We start from the raw sequence: 17400 nt of genomic DNA on the forward strand, positions 1-17400 counted from the left end.
TTATACAGTTGAAACAGTTCACACTATCATTAATTGCTAGTTGGAAAATTATCTGCAATTAACCAGTTGAGCAACTATAAAAGTGCTGATTGGAATGTTTCATTTTGGATAATTCTTCCTGTCAAGCCAGCTGTTAAATCTGATGGACAATCTCAGAACTATGAACATAGCATTGGAAATAAAATTGGTTAAATGTTTTGTAGCGTGTGACCTTGAGGAAGCCTGGACTTGCTCTGAGCCTCAGTTTTTCACCTTTAAAATGATGCTAACAGCACCAGCCTTGTTGTGTGCGCCAAACATTGACCCTTATGACGGGAGAACTGCCCCATAGGACCTCCTAAACTGTAATCTACAGGAGCAGATTGCTAGGTCTTTTCTCCTGCGGATGCACCTGGTAGATTGGAACCACAGATCTTTTGGTTAACTACCAGCAGCTGAGCACTCAACTGTTGCACCACCAGAGCTCCTTAGCACCAACCTTAACAAGGTTTGAGTAATAAGTTTACTAGAATCTGTGGAAGGTCCCTAGGTGGCACAATTTGCCCTTGACTGCAAACCTAAAGGTTGGAACTTTGAACTCACTCAACACTTCTTGTAGAAGTCCTGGCATTAAGATTACACCCATGAAAAAGCCTATCCAACAGTTCTCTGTAACACACATGAGGGCACCATGAATCAGGACAAACTTGACAGCAACAACAGTCTGGAAAGTACGAGGCACAGACAAATTTTCTGTTTTGGTTTAACAGAGCAGGGTTTGTGAAACACACCAGCCCTACTCATTTATTGCTGTTTTTCTCTGGACTCATGGCAACTTCATGTAAACAGAACAAAAGACTGCCTAGTCCCATGCCATTTTCACAATGGTTGGTATGCTCAAATCCATTGTTAGGTCACTATTTTCAGTGCTTTCCATTCTAGGGGGTTCATCTTCTCGCACATTATATTGGACAATATTCTCCTTACTCATTAGCCCACCCCTTTTTAGTCTAGATCATCTCTGGCCAAGCTGGGTAACAGACTGAGAGTGAGAAGAAAATAATGCTTCTAACAGACCACTGTGATTACTTAAAGACTTTGTTTTATTATACTACATGGGCTGGGATGGATGGGACAGGGTAGATGTAGTGAGCAACCATTGCACTAGTTAGCATCGGATGCCCATCCCGATTGCCATGAATGTGCCAAAAGTGCCGCCACTCTGCATCATGGTTTTCCCAATGCCGCCCATCAGCTCCCGACCCCGCATTCCGATCCTGTGAGGAGGAAACCAAGATAGGGCCAATGGGAAATAAAAACACAAGCAGTATTTCCAATCTGTGCTAATGATGAACCAAGCACTCCTAAGTCTGCCAGTTCCTATACCTTATTTACCACTTGCTGGGCATTAACATCTTTTCCCACCTGAGGTGAGTTATGATAAAAGGATCCATCAGGATCTCTGATTCCTCTGATGAATGTCATACATCAGGTTGTGGGAAGCAGCGGATGCAGTGTAAAGTATACAGATGCTCCAGGGTATATATGATCCAATAAAGACATTTGTCGTTTAGATAGTTTTACGGTGTTAAAACAACAGATTTTGGAGTTAGACCTGGGTTCAAGATCCAACCTGAAATTTACAAGCTGTGTCACGTGCAAAATAGGGATCATAAATAACATGGTTCATAAGGTTATTGTGATAAATAAGACAAAACATGCATAGCATTTAGCACAGCACTTGACACAGTTAAGTGCTTAATGGTAAAAAATCTGGAAAAATGGAAATAAGAGTCCCTAAATGTGAAAATGACTTGAGAGCAGAGTGTATCTGCTTCCAACTCTGAGGTAGCTCTTACAGGCCCCATTCTACGCTTGAGGAAAGTTAGCCTCAACCAACTTGCACGAATTCTTAAACACTGAGGCTTTTAACCTGTCCCTCCTGACCGAATGTTGCCAGGAAATCAGTCTCGCTACAGGCCACTGAGAGAACTGAAACAAAATACACTCCCATTAGGCTCCCTCCAGAGGGGATGGTCCGGTAGTCCTGCCTAGAGTTTACCGCCCGCGCCCCTCACCTGAGACAGGAAAAGGTGCCGAAGAGGGCCCCGGCCGCCATGCCCACGGCGCAACCCATTACGAAGCCCATCTTCACACGGTCGAAGCAGCTTGGTTGGGACTGCCCGTAAGGACCCACGGCCACCGGCATCTGCGGGGTGTGGGAGATAGGGACGTGAGGGCCTGGGCGCCAGCCTGGGAAGTGGGAGGACGCAGGAGGGAGGGAGGTAGGGAGCAGGCTCAAGGGTTCAGGGAAGTCTGGGAAGGAAAAGGAGTTCATAGCCTGCCTCCACCACCCGCTTCGCGTTCCGGGTCCCGCGCCGCGGTACCCCCACCTCACCTCGCTCGCGGCTGCGGTAGCTCAGCTCTACGTCTTACACGGTACGCGAAGCGTCTGGCGTTCGCAACCCGAGGAACCGCTTCCGGGGCACGAGGCAACACTTCCGGGATCTCCGGGCTGAGGAGTGCCGCCGCTTCGGGCGGGGGACTCTGCTATCTAGACCATGTTGCTACGAGTCGCCTGGAGGCGGGCAGCCGCGGCCTTGACTGCAGCTCCTGCGTGGAAGTCTGGGGCGCCCATTCGGGGTCTGCGCTTGCGCGGTACGCTCCGGGTCCTGCTCCCTGCAACCCCCAGGGGATACGGGGACCTGTCCTCAAGGGCTAGACTACGCAGCTGAATGTTCCGGAGCCTCTCGCATCCCACACCCTCTGACCTTCTCTCTCGGCTGCAACCCTCAAACTTTTTCAGGCCAACCCTCCGAATGTTTCATCCCGCAGCGCCACCCATCAAATTAGGCCGCGCAGACCCTCAGAGCCTTTGAGGCCCGGCCTTCAAATCTCTACTGGACAACTTTTATTAGAGTCGAGGATCCCGTCCCACCAGTAACCTTTCAAGGAGTTGTCACCTACTCTGTCTCCACATTCATTCTGAATGGCTTTGCCCTTCAGAGCCCTCCCTATTCCCAACATCCTTCTCAAAGAACGCTGTCTTTTTCCCTTACCTTCTCTTACAGCCTGCTCAAGTTCTCAGTGTTTTGTCTCCTTTTCCTTTGAGATTTGACCCCAGCATCCCATAAACTTACTTTCTTACTTCCGTCCAGCTTTTACCTTCTGCTGTCTTGGATGCCCTGTATCCGCAGTTGTGTCCCCTTTTATTTGACCACTCTGTTCTATTTTTTTGTCAGTTGTAGAACATGCTCCCCGGTCAGCTGTTCTCTCAGATACAGTCCCTGCTCCAGAGGCAGAGTCAATGCTGCGACCTATCTATATGGATGTGCAAGCTACAACTCCTCTGGTAAGGATGGAGGGGCAGTTTTTCCTAGAGTTGGGCAATTAAGTGACAGTGAACAGAAATGTCTGGATTCCTGTACAAGTTAGGGCCTTTGAGGTGTGCCAGGAAAAGCAATGAGCCAAGAGCCAGAAGACTTAAGTTCTAGTACACTAGAAATGCCTGTGCTACAAGCTAGCCATTGATGTTGGCTAGTTCACTTCAGTACAGGCACTATAGTAATTAAAAGTACTAGCTCTAGAATAAGCCAGACTTCTACTTAGTAACCATGTGAACTTGGGCAAGTATTAAATGGGTTAAAATTTGTAAAGTCTTAGAACAGGGCCTGGAACATGATGAGGACTCAAATATTAATGCAGGGTTTCACAAGAGCAAGCCTTGTTTGAGAAGGGATATTTGCCTGGGCCCTGTCATGTCCCAGTATCCCCTGATTGATTTAAAATCAGAAAAGGTGTGCGTCAGGGTTGTATCTTTTCACCGTACTTATTCAATCTGTATGATGAGCAAATAATCAAAGAAGAATGGAGCATCAGGATTGAAGGAAGACTCACTAACAACCTATGATAATCAGATGACACAATCTTGCTTGCTGAAAGCGAAGAGGACTTGAAGCAGTTACTGATGAAGATCAAAGACTACAACGTTCAGTATGGACTACATCTTAACATAAAGAAAATAAAAATCCTCACTACTGGACCGATAAGCAACATCATGATAAATGGAGAAAATGTTCATGTTGTCAAGGATTTTATTTTACTTGGATCCACAGTCAACCTCCGTGGAAGAGCAGTCGGGAAATCAAACGCCATATTGCATTGGGCAAAGATTCATTTTGAGGACTAAGGTGCGCCTGACCCAAGCCATGGTATTTTCAGTTGCCTCATATGCATGTGAAAGCTGGACAGTGAATAACGAAGACCAAAGAAGAATTGATGCCTTTGAATTATGGTGTTGGCTAGGGATGTTGACTATACCATGGACTGCCAGAAGAACAAACAAATCTGTCTTGGAAGAAGTACAGCCAGAATGCTCCTTAGAAACGAGGATGGTGAGACTTTGTCTCACATATTTTGGGCATGTTATCAAGAGGGACCCGTCCCTGGAGAAGGACATCACACTTTGTAAAGTAGAGGGTCATCGAAAAAGAGGAAGACACTCAGCGAGATGGATTGACACAGTGACTACAACAGTGGGCTCAAACATAGCAAGGATTGTGAGGATGGTGCAGGACCTGGCAGTGTTTCGTTCTGTTGTAAATAGGGTCGCTATGAGTCAGAACAGACTCAACGGCATCTAACAACAATAGCTGTCATGTCCCAGCCCTTCATAGATCACTTTGCATGGCAGGAATGGAAACACTTGCAGAAACAGGTGTCAGAATAAGGCAATATTTGTAGACTATCTGATGGGATGGTAGAACAATCTGATTTGATATTGATCGGGGGTAGGAGTATATCAGGCTGATTTTTGGTGAGTATCTGAGGGGATGGAAGATTGCTTGAGGCCTAATCTAGACAGTGTCTGAAGGATTGGAAGTGTGTTGAGGCAGGTTGAGCAGGTCTGAGGATGGAGTAGGGCCTGAGTTGACTATGGGCTCAGAATGACTGATTTGTTCTGTTGTGCTCAGGACCCCCGGGTGCTTGATGCCATGCTTCCTTACCTGGTCAACTACTATGGGAACCCACATTCCCGGACACATGCTTATGGCTGGGAGAGTGAGGCAGCCATGGAACATGCTCGCCAGGTTAGTACAGAGGAGTCTGGGAGGTTCTGAGGTCAGATGTTCAGTGGCATGTGGGAAGGACATTTCATTTTTGGCGGGTGAGGGTAGAGATGGAAGTAGTTTGGGGCCCTTTCAGGAAGAGATTCAGAAAGCAGGACCTGGAGTTTGACCTCAGGCATTTGATTAGTTCCAGCATTTCCTAGCTGAATGATCTTGGGCAAGTTACCTAATTTCTCTAAGCCTCAATTTCTCAGATTTAAAATGGGGATTGTAATGTTGGTACAGGGCTTCTTCCTGGAGCAGCTGAGCTGTTGTTCCTCCAGAGCTCTGTCCTAGCAGTGCTTGATCCACATTCCGGCCTCGGTAACTGATGTTAGGTTTCTCTATTTTTTGGCTTGCAGCAAGTAGCATCTCTGATTGGGGCTGACCCTCGTGAAATCATTTTCACTAGTGGTGCTACTGAATCCAACAACATAGCAATTAAGGTAAGAGAAGGAAACCAGAAGGCATATCTGGGCTCTCCTGACTTGGGAGATGGTATCCCTCCATCACTTGGATCTTACGTATGTGTTTCCCAGTCACTCACCCCCACCACATTGTGAGAGAAGACACACAAACACACACTCTTTCTGGTTTGTTGACTTTTCAACCCTTTGCAATCTATCTTAAGTCTTTGCTCCTCTTGAACTGATTGAGTGAGGTAGTTGGATAGGGTCAGTTTTTTGGATGGTAGCTACTTCAGAAAGTGGATAATGGTGATCCAACTCTTTCTTCGAGTCCTTTTGCTCTAGTCACAGTGAAGTCTGTAGTATACTTGTAGTTGTGCATGTTTCTCTACTTTTTTTCTTTAATTATTGTAAAATGTATGTATAACACAACATTTACGAAGTCAACATGTACTTCTTGTTACCCTAGCTTCACTCTTACATACATGACTTCAGGACTGCTCTCCTCTCAGCTTTCCCTTCTCTTTCTGGTCAGATCTGTTTCAACAAGTTCCTTCCATTTCCTCAGATGTTCCTATTTGGAAGTACTGGTGACCGTGGTGCCCTCTGCAGGCATTGATTTAGTCACCCATTCTGGGATTAGTCACTTTATCCTTGGGACACACTCTTGGGATATACGTACCCTTGGTGTTAACGCAAGTAAACTTCTCCTCTCAGTAGTCATGTTGGTGTTTCATAGGACGTAACCACATTTGGCTGGGCCTGATTTGCCAGTATTACTTGAGTGAATGTGAAGGCTTGGATAAATTGTGGTTTGCTTTACTTCAACTCTGGCCCCACTCCCTCTCACTGTTGTCTGCCTCACCGTTGCTGCCAGTGTTGGTTTTCTCTGACCTTGGCCTGAGTATAGGAGGCCTGGGACTGGTTCCAGAGTTGTCAGTACTCTTCCTGATCCTGCTAGCTGTAAGGCATCCTTCCTTTGAACTGCAGAGCTACAGAGCCAGAGTGGAGGTCCCTCCAAAGGTGGGGATGGTTGCTGGAATACGGAGCCTTTTCAAATTTTTGAAAATAATTTGCTTTGAAGTTCTCCACAGATCCCAAATCTAGAGGTCAAGGACTGCTAAGTATAGCTGTAATGGTGTTCCTCTCAGCCTCATAGGTGGGTAGAGTAGTTAAACTACCTGCAATTAGAGAAGTCTACCTACCCTGTGGAGAACTGAGATAGGAGACAGAAAAAAAAAAAATCATTTAAATTACATTATTTATAAACAACAGTAACAGAATTTTGAACTCCTACTTTTATCCTTCCCGTCACCCTGCAACTGTTTTTACATTATTGATGTAAATCATTTTTTGGATAAGATAGAGTATAAATCAGTTTTTTAGTGTTCTTCTTTTTCTGTTCCTTATCCTCATGAATATGTAGTTTATGTACAGTAGTTATAATTTTGGCTTAATTAGTATTCTGCTTTTAAAAGTAGTACTGTATTATAAAGTTATGGGGTCTTTTGCACATTTTATCTCTTTTAGCTTTTTCATTTTTTAAAAGTATGTAATTCAGTGCACGTGTTGTAAGAATTTTTAACCCTGTAAAAATGTTTAAAATGAAAAGTGTAAGTCTTCCTTTCTTTCTGCCCCTTCTTTGACCTCTAGTCCTGCTCTGCAAAGTTAATCCTGTTAATTTCTTTAGTATTGTTGCTGGAAAAAAAACTGTACATATATATAAATTTGCATTGAATATTTTCACAAATTGTAGCATATCATATTTATTCTTCTGTATCCTCCTTTTCTCCATTAATAACCTTACGGTGTTCATTTTAAACTTCATAATTTTTAATATTAACTGCATTCTTTTCCATGGACTTGTGTTATCACCGTTTACTATTTATTTCTATATTGTTGGACATGTTTAATATTTTCATTTTTTTAAGGATTATAAATACAACTACAGCATATTTTATCTCTAAAACTTCATCTTCTTTTTAAATATTTCCCTAAGGTAAATTCCCAAAACAGAAATTAAAGTCAAAGAGTATGAATACAGCTTTTAAGATATCTTTTTAAACAATTCTCTGAAGAGATTATAATGTAAGTGCTGCCTTCAGCAAGGAATAAGTATGTGAGTTTCACTTCTACACTGCCAGATTTGGATATTGGTATCACCATATTTGTCATGTTGTGTTACTTATATACATATAACAGAGAGAGACTTTTTCCTAGAATCTAAGGATAGGAATTGTCCCCATTTTTTGCTTTTGTTCACTTTCCGCTTAGAAATAGGATCAAAGTCATTGTTGTCTCTCTGAGTGTGTTCTTCTTCTTTCTACCACCACCAATTTCTAGGGGGTGGCTAGGTTCTATAAGTCACGGAAAAAGCACTTGATCACCACCCAGACTGAACACAAATGTGTCTTGGACTCCTGCCGTTCACTAGAAGCTGAGGGCTTTCAAGTCACCTACCTTCCAGTGCAGAAGAGCGGGATCATCGACCTAAAGGTAGGAGTGACTCTTGGCAGGAGGGGGCAAAATAGAAGGAGCTTGGCTTCAACCAGTAAATCAGTCTCTTCAGCCTCAGCTTGAGCTTGAAGGAATAGATCTGATTGTTAGGGAAGGATGTAAACAAATAGGCCTGTCAGAGAAACTGAGGGTTTATTTCCCCTGAGTATGTATCATCCTTCTTTTCTCTAGAGGACTTGTTTCTCAGCTTTGTCAGTGCTTCCTAGTTTACATGAGAGCCACTGGGCACGTGTGCAGGATGCCAGGGACTGTCACCGTCGCAAAGCTCTGGCCCCCTCCTCCCCTATACTGATGTCTCTCAACTCTTAAGAGGATGTGTGATTTTCTTAAAGAATATTTCCCTTTTTGGCCCCATTTCCTTATATGTCCATTTTGAGAAGTGAATCCAACATTACCATCAGATTTTGGATAGCAGGATCCCTAGACAAACCCTAAGATGCACTTTGTAGTCAGAGCCTTTACTCCAAACTCTAAACTGCTTCTCATCGTTCTTTGTTTCTTCCCTCTTTCTTCTTGCTCACATTCAGTCAGTCGGCATGTCTATAGTTATTTCTTTCCAATGTCTGAATCAACTCTTTTGCTTTTCATTCCTTTGTTTGGGCTGCATCCTGGATCTTAGCTACCTCTGGACTAAAGCTCTGTTGCCTGAACTAGTCCTTTAGCCACCACCCTCCAGTATGTCCTGCAGACTGTTACCAGACTTTATTTCTAAAGTACTCTTTTGATGTTTTTTCACTTTAACCAAAAACCTTGAGCAATTTCTATTTCAGCATGGAGAATAATTTTGTTTGCTGATGCTGAAGGTCCTTTACATGTTGTTGTTTTTCCTTTGTACATTTTTAAACATTGCGATATAATTCACATACCATAACATTTACCCTTTTAAAGCATATGATTCAGTGGTCTTTAACGTATATACAAAGTTGTGCAACTGTCACCACTATCTCATTCCAGAATATTTTTATCGCCTCCCACCCAAAAAGAGCTCATACCTGTTAGCAGTCACTCCAATTTCCCCCTGCTTCCAGCTGCCTTCAGCTACAAATCTCCTTTCTGTCTCTGTGGACATTCTGCCTATTCTGAACATTTCATAAAATACGTGGCCTTTTGTGTCCGACTCCTTTCATTTAGCATAGTGTTTTCAAAGTTCATCTATGATGTAGCATGTATCAGTACTTCATTCCTTTTTTTGGCTGAATAATATGTTATTGTATAGATATACCACATTTTTTTAATCCATTCATCAGTTGATGGGCACTTGGGTTGTTACCACTTTTTGGCCCATTATGGTTATTATGAACAATGCTGCTCTGAATATTTGTATACATGTTCTGGTATAAAACTAAATTCTCAATTATTTTGTGTCTGACTTCTTTTCTCTTAGCATGTTTTTGAGGTTCATGTTGTACCAGATATCAGTAGTTAGTTCCTCTTTATTGCTGAGAAGTATCCCATTGTATGGGTATAATCCATTGCCGTCGAGTCGATTGCTACTCATAGTGACCCTGAAGGACAGAGTAGAACTGCCCCATAGTATTTCCAAGGATCGGCTGGTAGATTCAAACTGCCGACTTTAGGTTAGCAGCCATAGTGCTTAACCACTGCACCACCAGGGCTCCTTGTATTGGTATACCACATTTTATTTATCCATTCATCAGTTGATGTACATTTGGGTTGTTTCCACTTTTTGGCTATTACGAATAATGCTGCTATGAAACTTTGCTTACAGGTCTTTCTGGGGACATATGTTTTTATTTTGTTGGATAGATACTCAGGAATTGCTTGTTTGTATGGTAAATTTATATTTAACTTTTTAAAAAAACTTCCAAACTATCTTCCAAAGTGAATGTACCATTTCACATTTCTACCAGCAATGTATGAGAGTTTCAATTTCTGCATATCCTTGCTCTTACGGATTGAATTGTGTCCCCCCTAAAATATGTGTTGTAGATCCTAACCTCTGTGCCTGTGGTTATAATCCCTTTTGGGAATGGGCTGCCTTTATTATGTTAATGAGAAAGGATTAGTGTAGGGTGTGTCTTGAGTCAGTCTCTTTTGAGACATAAAAGAGATTAAACAAGCAAGCAGAGAGAAGCAGAGGTGGGTGAAGATAGACACCATGCCCCATGAAGATCACCGAGGAGCCAAGGAGTAAGGAGTTTCCCCTAGTGCCAACAGAGAGAGAAAGCTCTTCCCTAGAGCTGGCACCCTGAATTCGGACTCCTAGCCTCCTAAACTGTGAGAAAATAAATTTCTGTTTGTTGAAACCACTCTTGTGGTATTTCTGTTATAGCAGCACTAGATAACTGAGACACTTGCCTATACTTCTTATTATCTATCTTTTTTGTTATAGCCATCTCAGTGGGTATGAAGTGGTATCTGATTGTGGTTTCGATTTGGATTTCCCTAATGACTAATTATATTAAGCATCTTTTCATGTACTTATTTGCCATTTGTGTATCTTTTTTGAAGAAATGTCTATTCAAATCCTTTGCCTATGTTTTAAAAATTTCGTTTATTTTTTGTTGTTGTTGAGAATGTACACAGCAAAACATATACCAGTTCAACCGTTTCTACATGTACAATTCAGTGACATTGATTACATTCTTCAAGTGGTGCAACCATTCTCAACCTCTTTTTCTGAGTTGTTCTTCCCTCATTAATATAAACTCAGTCCCCCCTATGGTTCCTGTCTAATCTTTCGATTTGCTGTTGTCAGTTTGATCCCATATAGACAGTTCTTGAAAGAACATAATGCTCAAGCTGTTACCCATTTTTTAACTGGGTTGTCTTTTTGTTATTGAGCTGTAGAAGTTCTTTGTATGTTCTGGATACTGAATCCTTACCAGGTACATGATTCGCAAATATTTTCTCCCGTTCTGTGAGTTGCCTGTTCACCCTATTTTTTATTGTGCTTTAGGTGAGGGTTTACAGAGCAAATTAGTTTCTCATTAAACAATTAATAAGCATATTGTTTTGTAACATTGTTTGTCTCTTCACTTTCTTGATAGTGTCCTTTGGGGCAGAAACATTTTTTGTTTTGATGAAGTCCGATTTATTTATTTTTTCTTTTGTTGCTTGTGCTTTTAGTGCCATATCTAAGAACCCATTCTCAAATCTGAGTTGTGAAGTTTACCTCTAGCTCTTACACTTATGCCTTTGGTCTATTTTGAGTTAAATTTTGTGTTCAGTGTGAGGTGATGGTCCAACTTAATTCTTTTGCAGATGGAGATCTGGCACCATTTGTTGGAACAACTATTCTTTCGCCATTGGATGGTCTTGGCACCATAATTGACCATAGCTGTATGGCTTTCAATTCTATTCCATTGATCTTTATGTTGTCTTTTTATCAGTACCACACTGTCTTGATTACTATTGTTTTGTAGTAATTTTGAAATCGGGAAGTGTGAATCCTCCAAATTTCTTATTCTTTCTCAAGATTGTTTTGACTATTTGGGATCCCTTGCAATTCCGTGTGAATTGTAGGATCAATTTGTTAGTTTCTGCAAAGAAAGGCAGTCAGAATTCTGATAGGGATTGCGCTGAATCTGTAGATAAATGTGGGGAGTATTAACCATCTTAACAATATTAAATCTTCTAATCTATGAACATGGGATATCTTTCCATTTGTTTACATCTTCTTTAATTTCTTCCAACAATGTTTCATAGTTTTCTGTGTACAAATCTTGCACCTCCCTGGTTAAATTTATTTTATTAAGTAAATTTAATTATTTTGTATTTTATTCTTTTGATACTATTGTAAATGGAATTGTTTTCTTAAATTCATTTTTGGATTGTTCATTGCTAGTATATAGAAATACAGCTGATTTTTGTATATCGATCTTGTGTCCTCTGACTTTGCTAAAACTTATTAGCTTTGATTTTTTCATATGGATTCTTTAGGATTTTCTGCATATAAGATCATGTCATCAGTGAATAGAGACAATTTTACTTCTTTCTTTTCATTCTGGATGCTTTTATTTCTTTTTCTTGCCTAATTGTCCTGATAAGAATTTCCATTGATGAATAGAAGTGGTGAGAGCTTTAGGTCTTTCACCATTGAGTATGATATTAGCTATGGATTTTCATAGATGCCCTTTATTAGATTGAGGAAGTTCCCTTATGTTCCTAGTTTGTTGAGTGTTTTTATCATAACAAACTTGTTGGATTTTGCCAAATGCTTTTGTTTATGTCTATTGAGGTGATCATGTGGTTTGTGTTCTTTATTAATATGGGGTATTACATTGATTGATTTTTGAATGTTTAACTAGCCTTGCATTCCTGAAATAAATCCCACTTGGTCATGGTGTTTAATCATTTTTATATGCTATTGGATTCAGTTTGCTAGTATTTGTTGAGGATTTTTGCATCTGTATTCAAAAAGGATATTGATCTGTAGTTTTATTTTCTTGTGATATCTTTCTTACATTTTGGTATCATGATAATACTAGCCTGTACATGGTGGTCGAAACCCACTGTTTCAGTCTTGCCGATCACTGTGCCCCTTCAAAAACCCCTCCTTTTCAGCCATGCGGGCCTATGTGTCTCCCTAATGTACCCGGGCCTGTTCTGTCTTGGGCCTTTCCTTACATATCCCCTCACCTTTGAGCTCTTACAGCCTTCTTTGCACTTAATTAATCTTCTCCATCTTTTGAAAACTTAGCTCAAGTCCCACCTTTGTCATGAAATCTCCTTGGCTGCTCAAACCTATTCTGATCTCTTTCTTCTCTGGATTCCCTCAACACTTAATGGCTTTTTACTTCTGTTCTCTGTTGTGTGTATATGTCTGTCTCTCCAACTAGGCTATGTTTCTTGAAGGCTTGTTGTTGTTGTTAGTTGTGGTTCTGTATTTTTATTTCTCATAATGCTTAGCATATTGCCTTTTTTTTCGCTTAGTATTATTTACTGTGCCACAGTGCCAGGTACTGGAGATAGAGGGATGAACAAAACGGGCCTAATCCCTCCCTCCAGGGAGCTTACATTCTAGTGAAAGGGACAGCTGACAAGTAAATGAACACACACAGGTAGTCCCTGACTTAACTGAGGTTCCCTTCTGATGATAGCTTTGTAAGTCGGTTCTGACATAAGTGGAACACCTCTTTTTTTTTTTAGTTTTCATAGCGTGCTCTAAAGCAGTGTTTTCAACAATAAATCATAACATTGAACATCTGCAAATGATAACATCAGCAAATTACATGCTGCAACATTGTATGTAGCATATGTTACTAATGATAATATGTACAAAAAAAAAAACAAAACCGGACATTCCTAAGTGCAGTTTGTCATAACTCAAAAATGTCGTTAAGTCAGGGACTACCTGTAAATGAAATAATTATAAATTGGAATAAGTGCAATGAAGGAAGCAAACATGGGAGCTGAGAGAGAACATGACATTAAGAACCTATGTTAGACCAAGTGTCAAGGAAGGTAGAATAGATGTTGGTGAACTGATTAATAATTTCTTTAAGATGTATGAAGTTTCACACAGATATGATCCTGGCCTTCGTGTTGTTAATAGTAACCCTGTTCTTTGCTGTGTACTCTGTTCTTAGCAGCTCACTCTGACAACCCTAAGTAGTAAAGGCTACCCTCCCCCCTTTTTTTTTACTTTTTTATTTTTAGATAATTATAGATTTACATGGAGTTGAAAAGAAATAGTACAGAAATCTCATGTACCCTTTATCCAATTTCCCTCAGTGATAATATCTTGCAAAACTATAATACAATATCAATATCAAAACTAGGGTATTGATACTGATACAATCTACTAATGTTTTTCTGATTTCCCCAATTGTACTCATGTGTGTATGTTTAGTTCTATGCAATTTTATCACCTGTTTAGGTTTGTGTAGCCACCACCACAGTCAAGATAACAGAACAGTTCTATCACCACAAGGATCCTTGGTGTTATTCCTTTTTTTTTCAATTGTGCTCTAAGTGAAAGTTTACAATTCAAGTTAGTTTCTCATACAAAAATTTATACACCCATTGTTATGTGACGCTAGTTGCTCTCCCTATACTGTGACAGCACATTCCTCCTTTCCACCCCGGATTTCCCGTGTCCATTCAACCAGCTCCTGTCCCTTTCTGCCTTCTCACCTCACCTCCAGACAGGATCCGCCCATTTAGTCTCATGTATCTACTTGAACTAAAAAGCACACTCCTCACAAGTATCATTTTATGTTTTATAGTCCAGTCTAATCTTTGTCTGAAGAGTTGGCTTCGGGAATGGTTTTAGTTTGGGGCTAACAGAGTCCGGAGGCCATGTCTTCCAGGGTCCCTCCAGTCTCAGTCAGACCATTAAGTCTGGTCGGTGTTGTTCTTTTATTACTGCTAATGTAGTCTCCATTTCTATAATTTTGTCATTTCAGTAATATTATATAAATGGAACCATACATTATGTAGCCATTTAGGATTTGCTTTTTATGCTCCGCATAAGTCATTGGAGATTCATTCAAGCTATTGTGTATATCAATAGTTTTTTTCTTTTTATTCCTGAGTAATATTCCTTGGTGTACATGTACCACAGTTTGTTTAACCATTCACCCATGAAGGACATCAGGGTGGTTTCTAGTTTTTTGCTATTATGAATAAAGCTACTATGAACATTCATGTATAGGTTTTTGTGTGATCTTAAATTTTCATTTCTCTGGGATAAATGCCCAAGAGTGCGATTGCTGGATCATATGGTAATTTCATGTTTAGTTTTATTAGAAACTGCCAAACTGTTTTCCAGGGTGGCAGTACCATTTTACATTCCTATCAGCAGTGTATAAGTGATCCAATTTCTTTGCATCCTTGCCAGCATTTTGTGTTGTCACTCTTTTTATTTGAACTATTCCAATAGGTATTTAGTGAAAGGCCCTTTGTCAAGACTAAGCTTGCATGCATTTTGAGTTAGGGTGGACTCTGTTGGCAATAGAGTCTCTTCTCTCTTGCATTTTCTTAGGAACTAGAGGCTGCCATCCAGCCAGATACCAGCCTGGTCTCAGTCATGACTGTGAACAATGAGATTGGAGTGAAGCAACCCATTTCGGAAATAGGTTAGTATTATATATGTACCCTAATTCTTGTCCACTGCTGGAATCTGTATGGGGAGCAGGACTGGACTGGGAACTGTAACACTTTTTAGAGTGCAGTAAGGAAATCAAGGGAAAGCGAAAGTACTTTTGTTCAAGGAAATATTGTAAAGTACCCTTTATGCTCCTCTGTTTTACAGTAGTTTGTGGGAAAAACAAAACAAAACAAAATACACCCTTTTTTCTCTTTCTCTTTCCCCTTTAGAACATCTCTTTATTATCCCCACTTAGAGCCAGGGACTCACCTTATAATCTCTTAGGCATATTAGCAAATAGATCTGTTAATCTTTCTCCTTTTAAATAAAAAAAAAAAATCTGAATGTTAATATGGTATATTGAGACACTGGTGTTAATGAGATGGGAAGAGTGTTATATATATCAGAACATCAGGGGTGTTTTGGCTTCGTGCTTTGCCCTCATTTAATCCAATCAAGGAAGCTAGAACTCAAAGAGAGAGAAGTCATTTACTGTATGGCTAGAGACTAATGATGTGATCACAGTTTTACATTATGGAACCTCTTATGGGTGACTTCCCAACATTGTGCTGTGGGTCTTCCCCTCTGTTGTTTCCTTAGGGCGGATTTGCAGTTCCAGAAAGGTATATTTCCACACCGATGCAGCCCAGGCCGTTGGAAAAATCCCACTTGATGTCAACGACATGAAAATTGATCTCATGAGCATCAGTGGTCACAAAATCTATGGTCCAAAAGGTACTAGCATCCCTTAGAGTTCTTCCTCTCTATACCTCCCAGCAAGCCCTTAAACAATTGTTTCTTGGAGTCTTTGGGAGCTACCTTTACTCTCAGAGGAAATAGAATGCCTTGCAGAATGCAATTGTCATTTAGCAATAGTCAAGAATACTTGCCTATTTGTAGTCCCTAGAAGTTACTCTACAGTAGTCCATTCTTCCTAGTCCATTTAGAAAACCCTTTGAAGGCATATGGAGGCTAATTTGGTTCAGGAACAAGAGGTTTTGTCATAACAAATTTAGCTAGATAGGCCCAGCTGTCTTGTCTGCCCCACTATTATATTCGTTCTTTGACTCCTTCATTCTCAGTGTCTTGCTTTATTTAGCTTGTTGTTGTTGTTAGGTGCCATCAAGTTGGTTCCAACTCATAGCGACCCTGCGTACCGTCTTCATAATCGTTGCTATGTTTGAGCCCATTGTTGGCAGCCACTGTGTCAGTCCAACTTGTCGGAGGTCTTCCTCTCTCACTGACCCTCTACTTTACCAAGCAAGATGTCCTTTTCCAGGGACTGATGCCTCCTGATAACATGTCCAAAGTATATGAGACGAAGTCTCACCATCCTCCTTCCAAGGAGCACTCAGGCTGTTTTTCTTCCAAGGCAGACTTCTTCTTTTGGCAGTCCATGGTATATTCTTTGCCAACACCGTAACTCAAAGGTGTTAACTCTTTTTCAGTCTTCCTTATTCATTGTCCAGCTTTTGCATGTATATGAGGCAATTAAGAATATCATGGCTTGGGTCAGGTGCACCTTAGTCCTCAAAGTGACATCTTTGCTTTTTAATACTTTTGTAGCAGATTTGCCCAGTGCAGAATGTCTTTTGATTTCCTGACTGCTGTTTCCGTGGGCATTAATGGCAGATTCAAGTAAAATGAAATCCTTGACAATGTCAATCTTTTCTCCATTTATCATGATGTTGCTTTTTGGTCCAATTGTGAGAATTTTTGTTTTCTTTAAGTTGAGTAATCCATACTGAAGGCTGTGATTTTTGATCTTCATCAGTAAGTGCTTCAAGTCCTCTTTGCTTTCAGCAAGCAAGGTTGTATCATCTGCGTATCGCAGGTTGTTAATGAGTCTTCCACCAGTCGTGACGACACATTCTTCTCCGTGTAGTCCAACTGCTCGGATTATTTGCTCAGCATAGATTGAGTAAGTATGGAGAAAGGATACAACCCTGATGCACACCTTTCTTTTTTTTTATTTTTTCTCATACAAAAATTTATACATACATTGTTATGTGACTCTACTTGCTCTCCCCATACTGTGACAGCTCACTCCTCCTTTCCACCCCTGATTCCCCATGTCCATTCAGCCATCTCCTATCCCTCTCTCCCTTACCATCTCGCCTCCGGACAGAAGCCGCCCGTTTAGTCTCTTGTATCTACTTGAGCTAAGAGGCACACTCCTCACAAGTATCACTTTATGTCCCACAGTCCAGTGCAATCCCTGTCTGAAGAGTTGGTGTCGGAAATTGTTTTAGTTCTGGGCTGATAGAGAATCCAGGGGCCATGCTTTCCAGGGTACCTCCAGTCTCAGTCAGACCATTAAGTCTGGTCTTCTTAC

The 17400-nt window shown here is 40.9% G+C and overlaps 2 protein-coding genes across 2 annotated transcripts in view; one reads left to right on the forward strand and one right to left on the reverse strand.

Annotated features, from left to right (window-relative positions):
* Window positions 1–1064: 1064 nt before the first annotated feature.
* ROMO1 (reactive oxygen species modulator 1) lies at window positions 1065–2425 on the reverse strand. The gene is made up of 3 exons (XM_004370396.2): window positions 2378–2425; window positions 2058–2188; window positions 1065–1256 (listed from the first exon to the last, which is right to left on the reverse strand). Exons 2-3 carry the CDS (start codon window positions 2186–2188, stop codon window positions 1148–1150), a joined length of 240 nt encoding a protein of 79 aa, XP_004370453.1. The 5' UTR covers window positions 2378–2425; the 3' UTR covers window positions 1065–1147.
* The window catches only part of NFS1 (NFS1 cysteine desulfurase), a 25896-nt gene continuing 10908 nt past the window's right edge, over window positions 2413–17400 (forward strand). The window contains exons 1-7 of the mRNA XM_004370394.2: window positions 2413–2637; window positions 3222–3331; window positions 4953–5069; window positions 5450–5533; window positions 7838–7990; window positions 14961–15054; window positions 15666–15800. Of these exons, the coding sequence (XP_004370451.1) occupies window positions 2541–2637; window positions 3222–3331; window positions 4953–5069; window positions 5450–5533; window positions 7838–7990; window positions 14961–15054; window positions 15666–15800 (790 nt within the window). The 5' untranslated portion in view covers window positions 2413–2540. The remainder of the gene's footprint in view (window positions 2638–3221; window positions 3332–4952; window positions 5070–5449; window positions 5534–7837; window positions 7991–14960; window positions 15055–15665; window positions 15801–17400) is intronic.

Source organism: Trichechus manatus, unplaced genomic scaffold (genome assembly GCF_000243295.1).
Source record: "Trichechus manatus latirostris isolate Lorelei unplaced genomic scaffold, TriManLat1.0 scaffold00008, whole genome shotgun sequence".
NCBI classification, from domain to species: domain Eukaryota; kingdom Metazoa; phylum Chordata; class Mammalia; order Sirenia; family Trichechidae; genus Trichechus; species Trichechus manatus.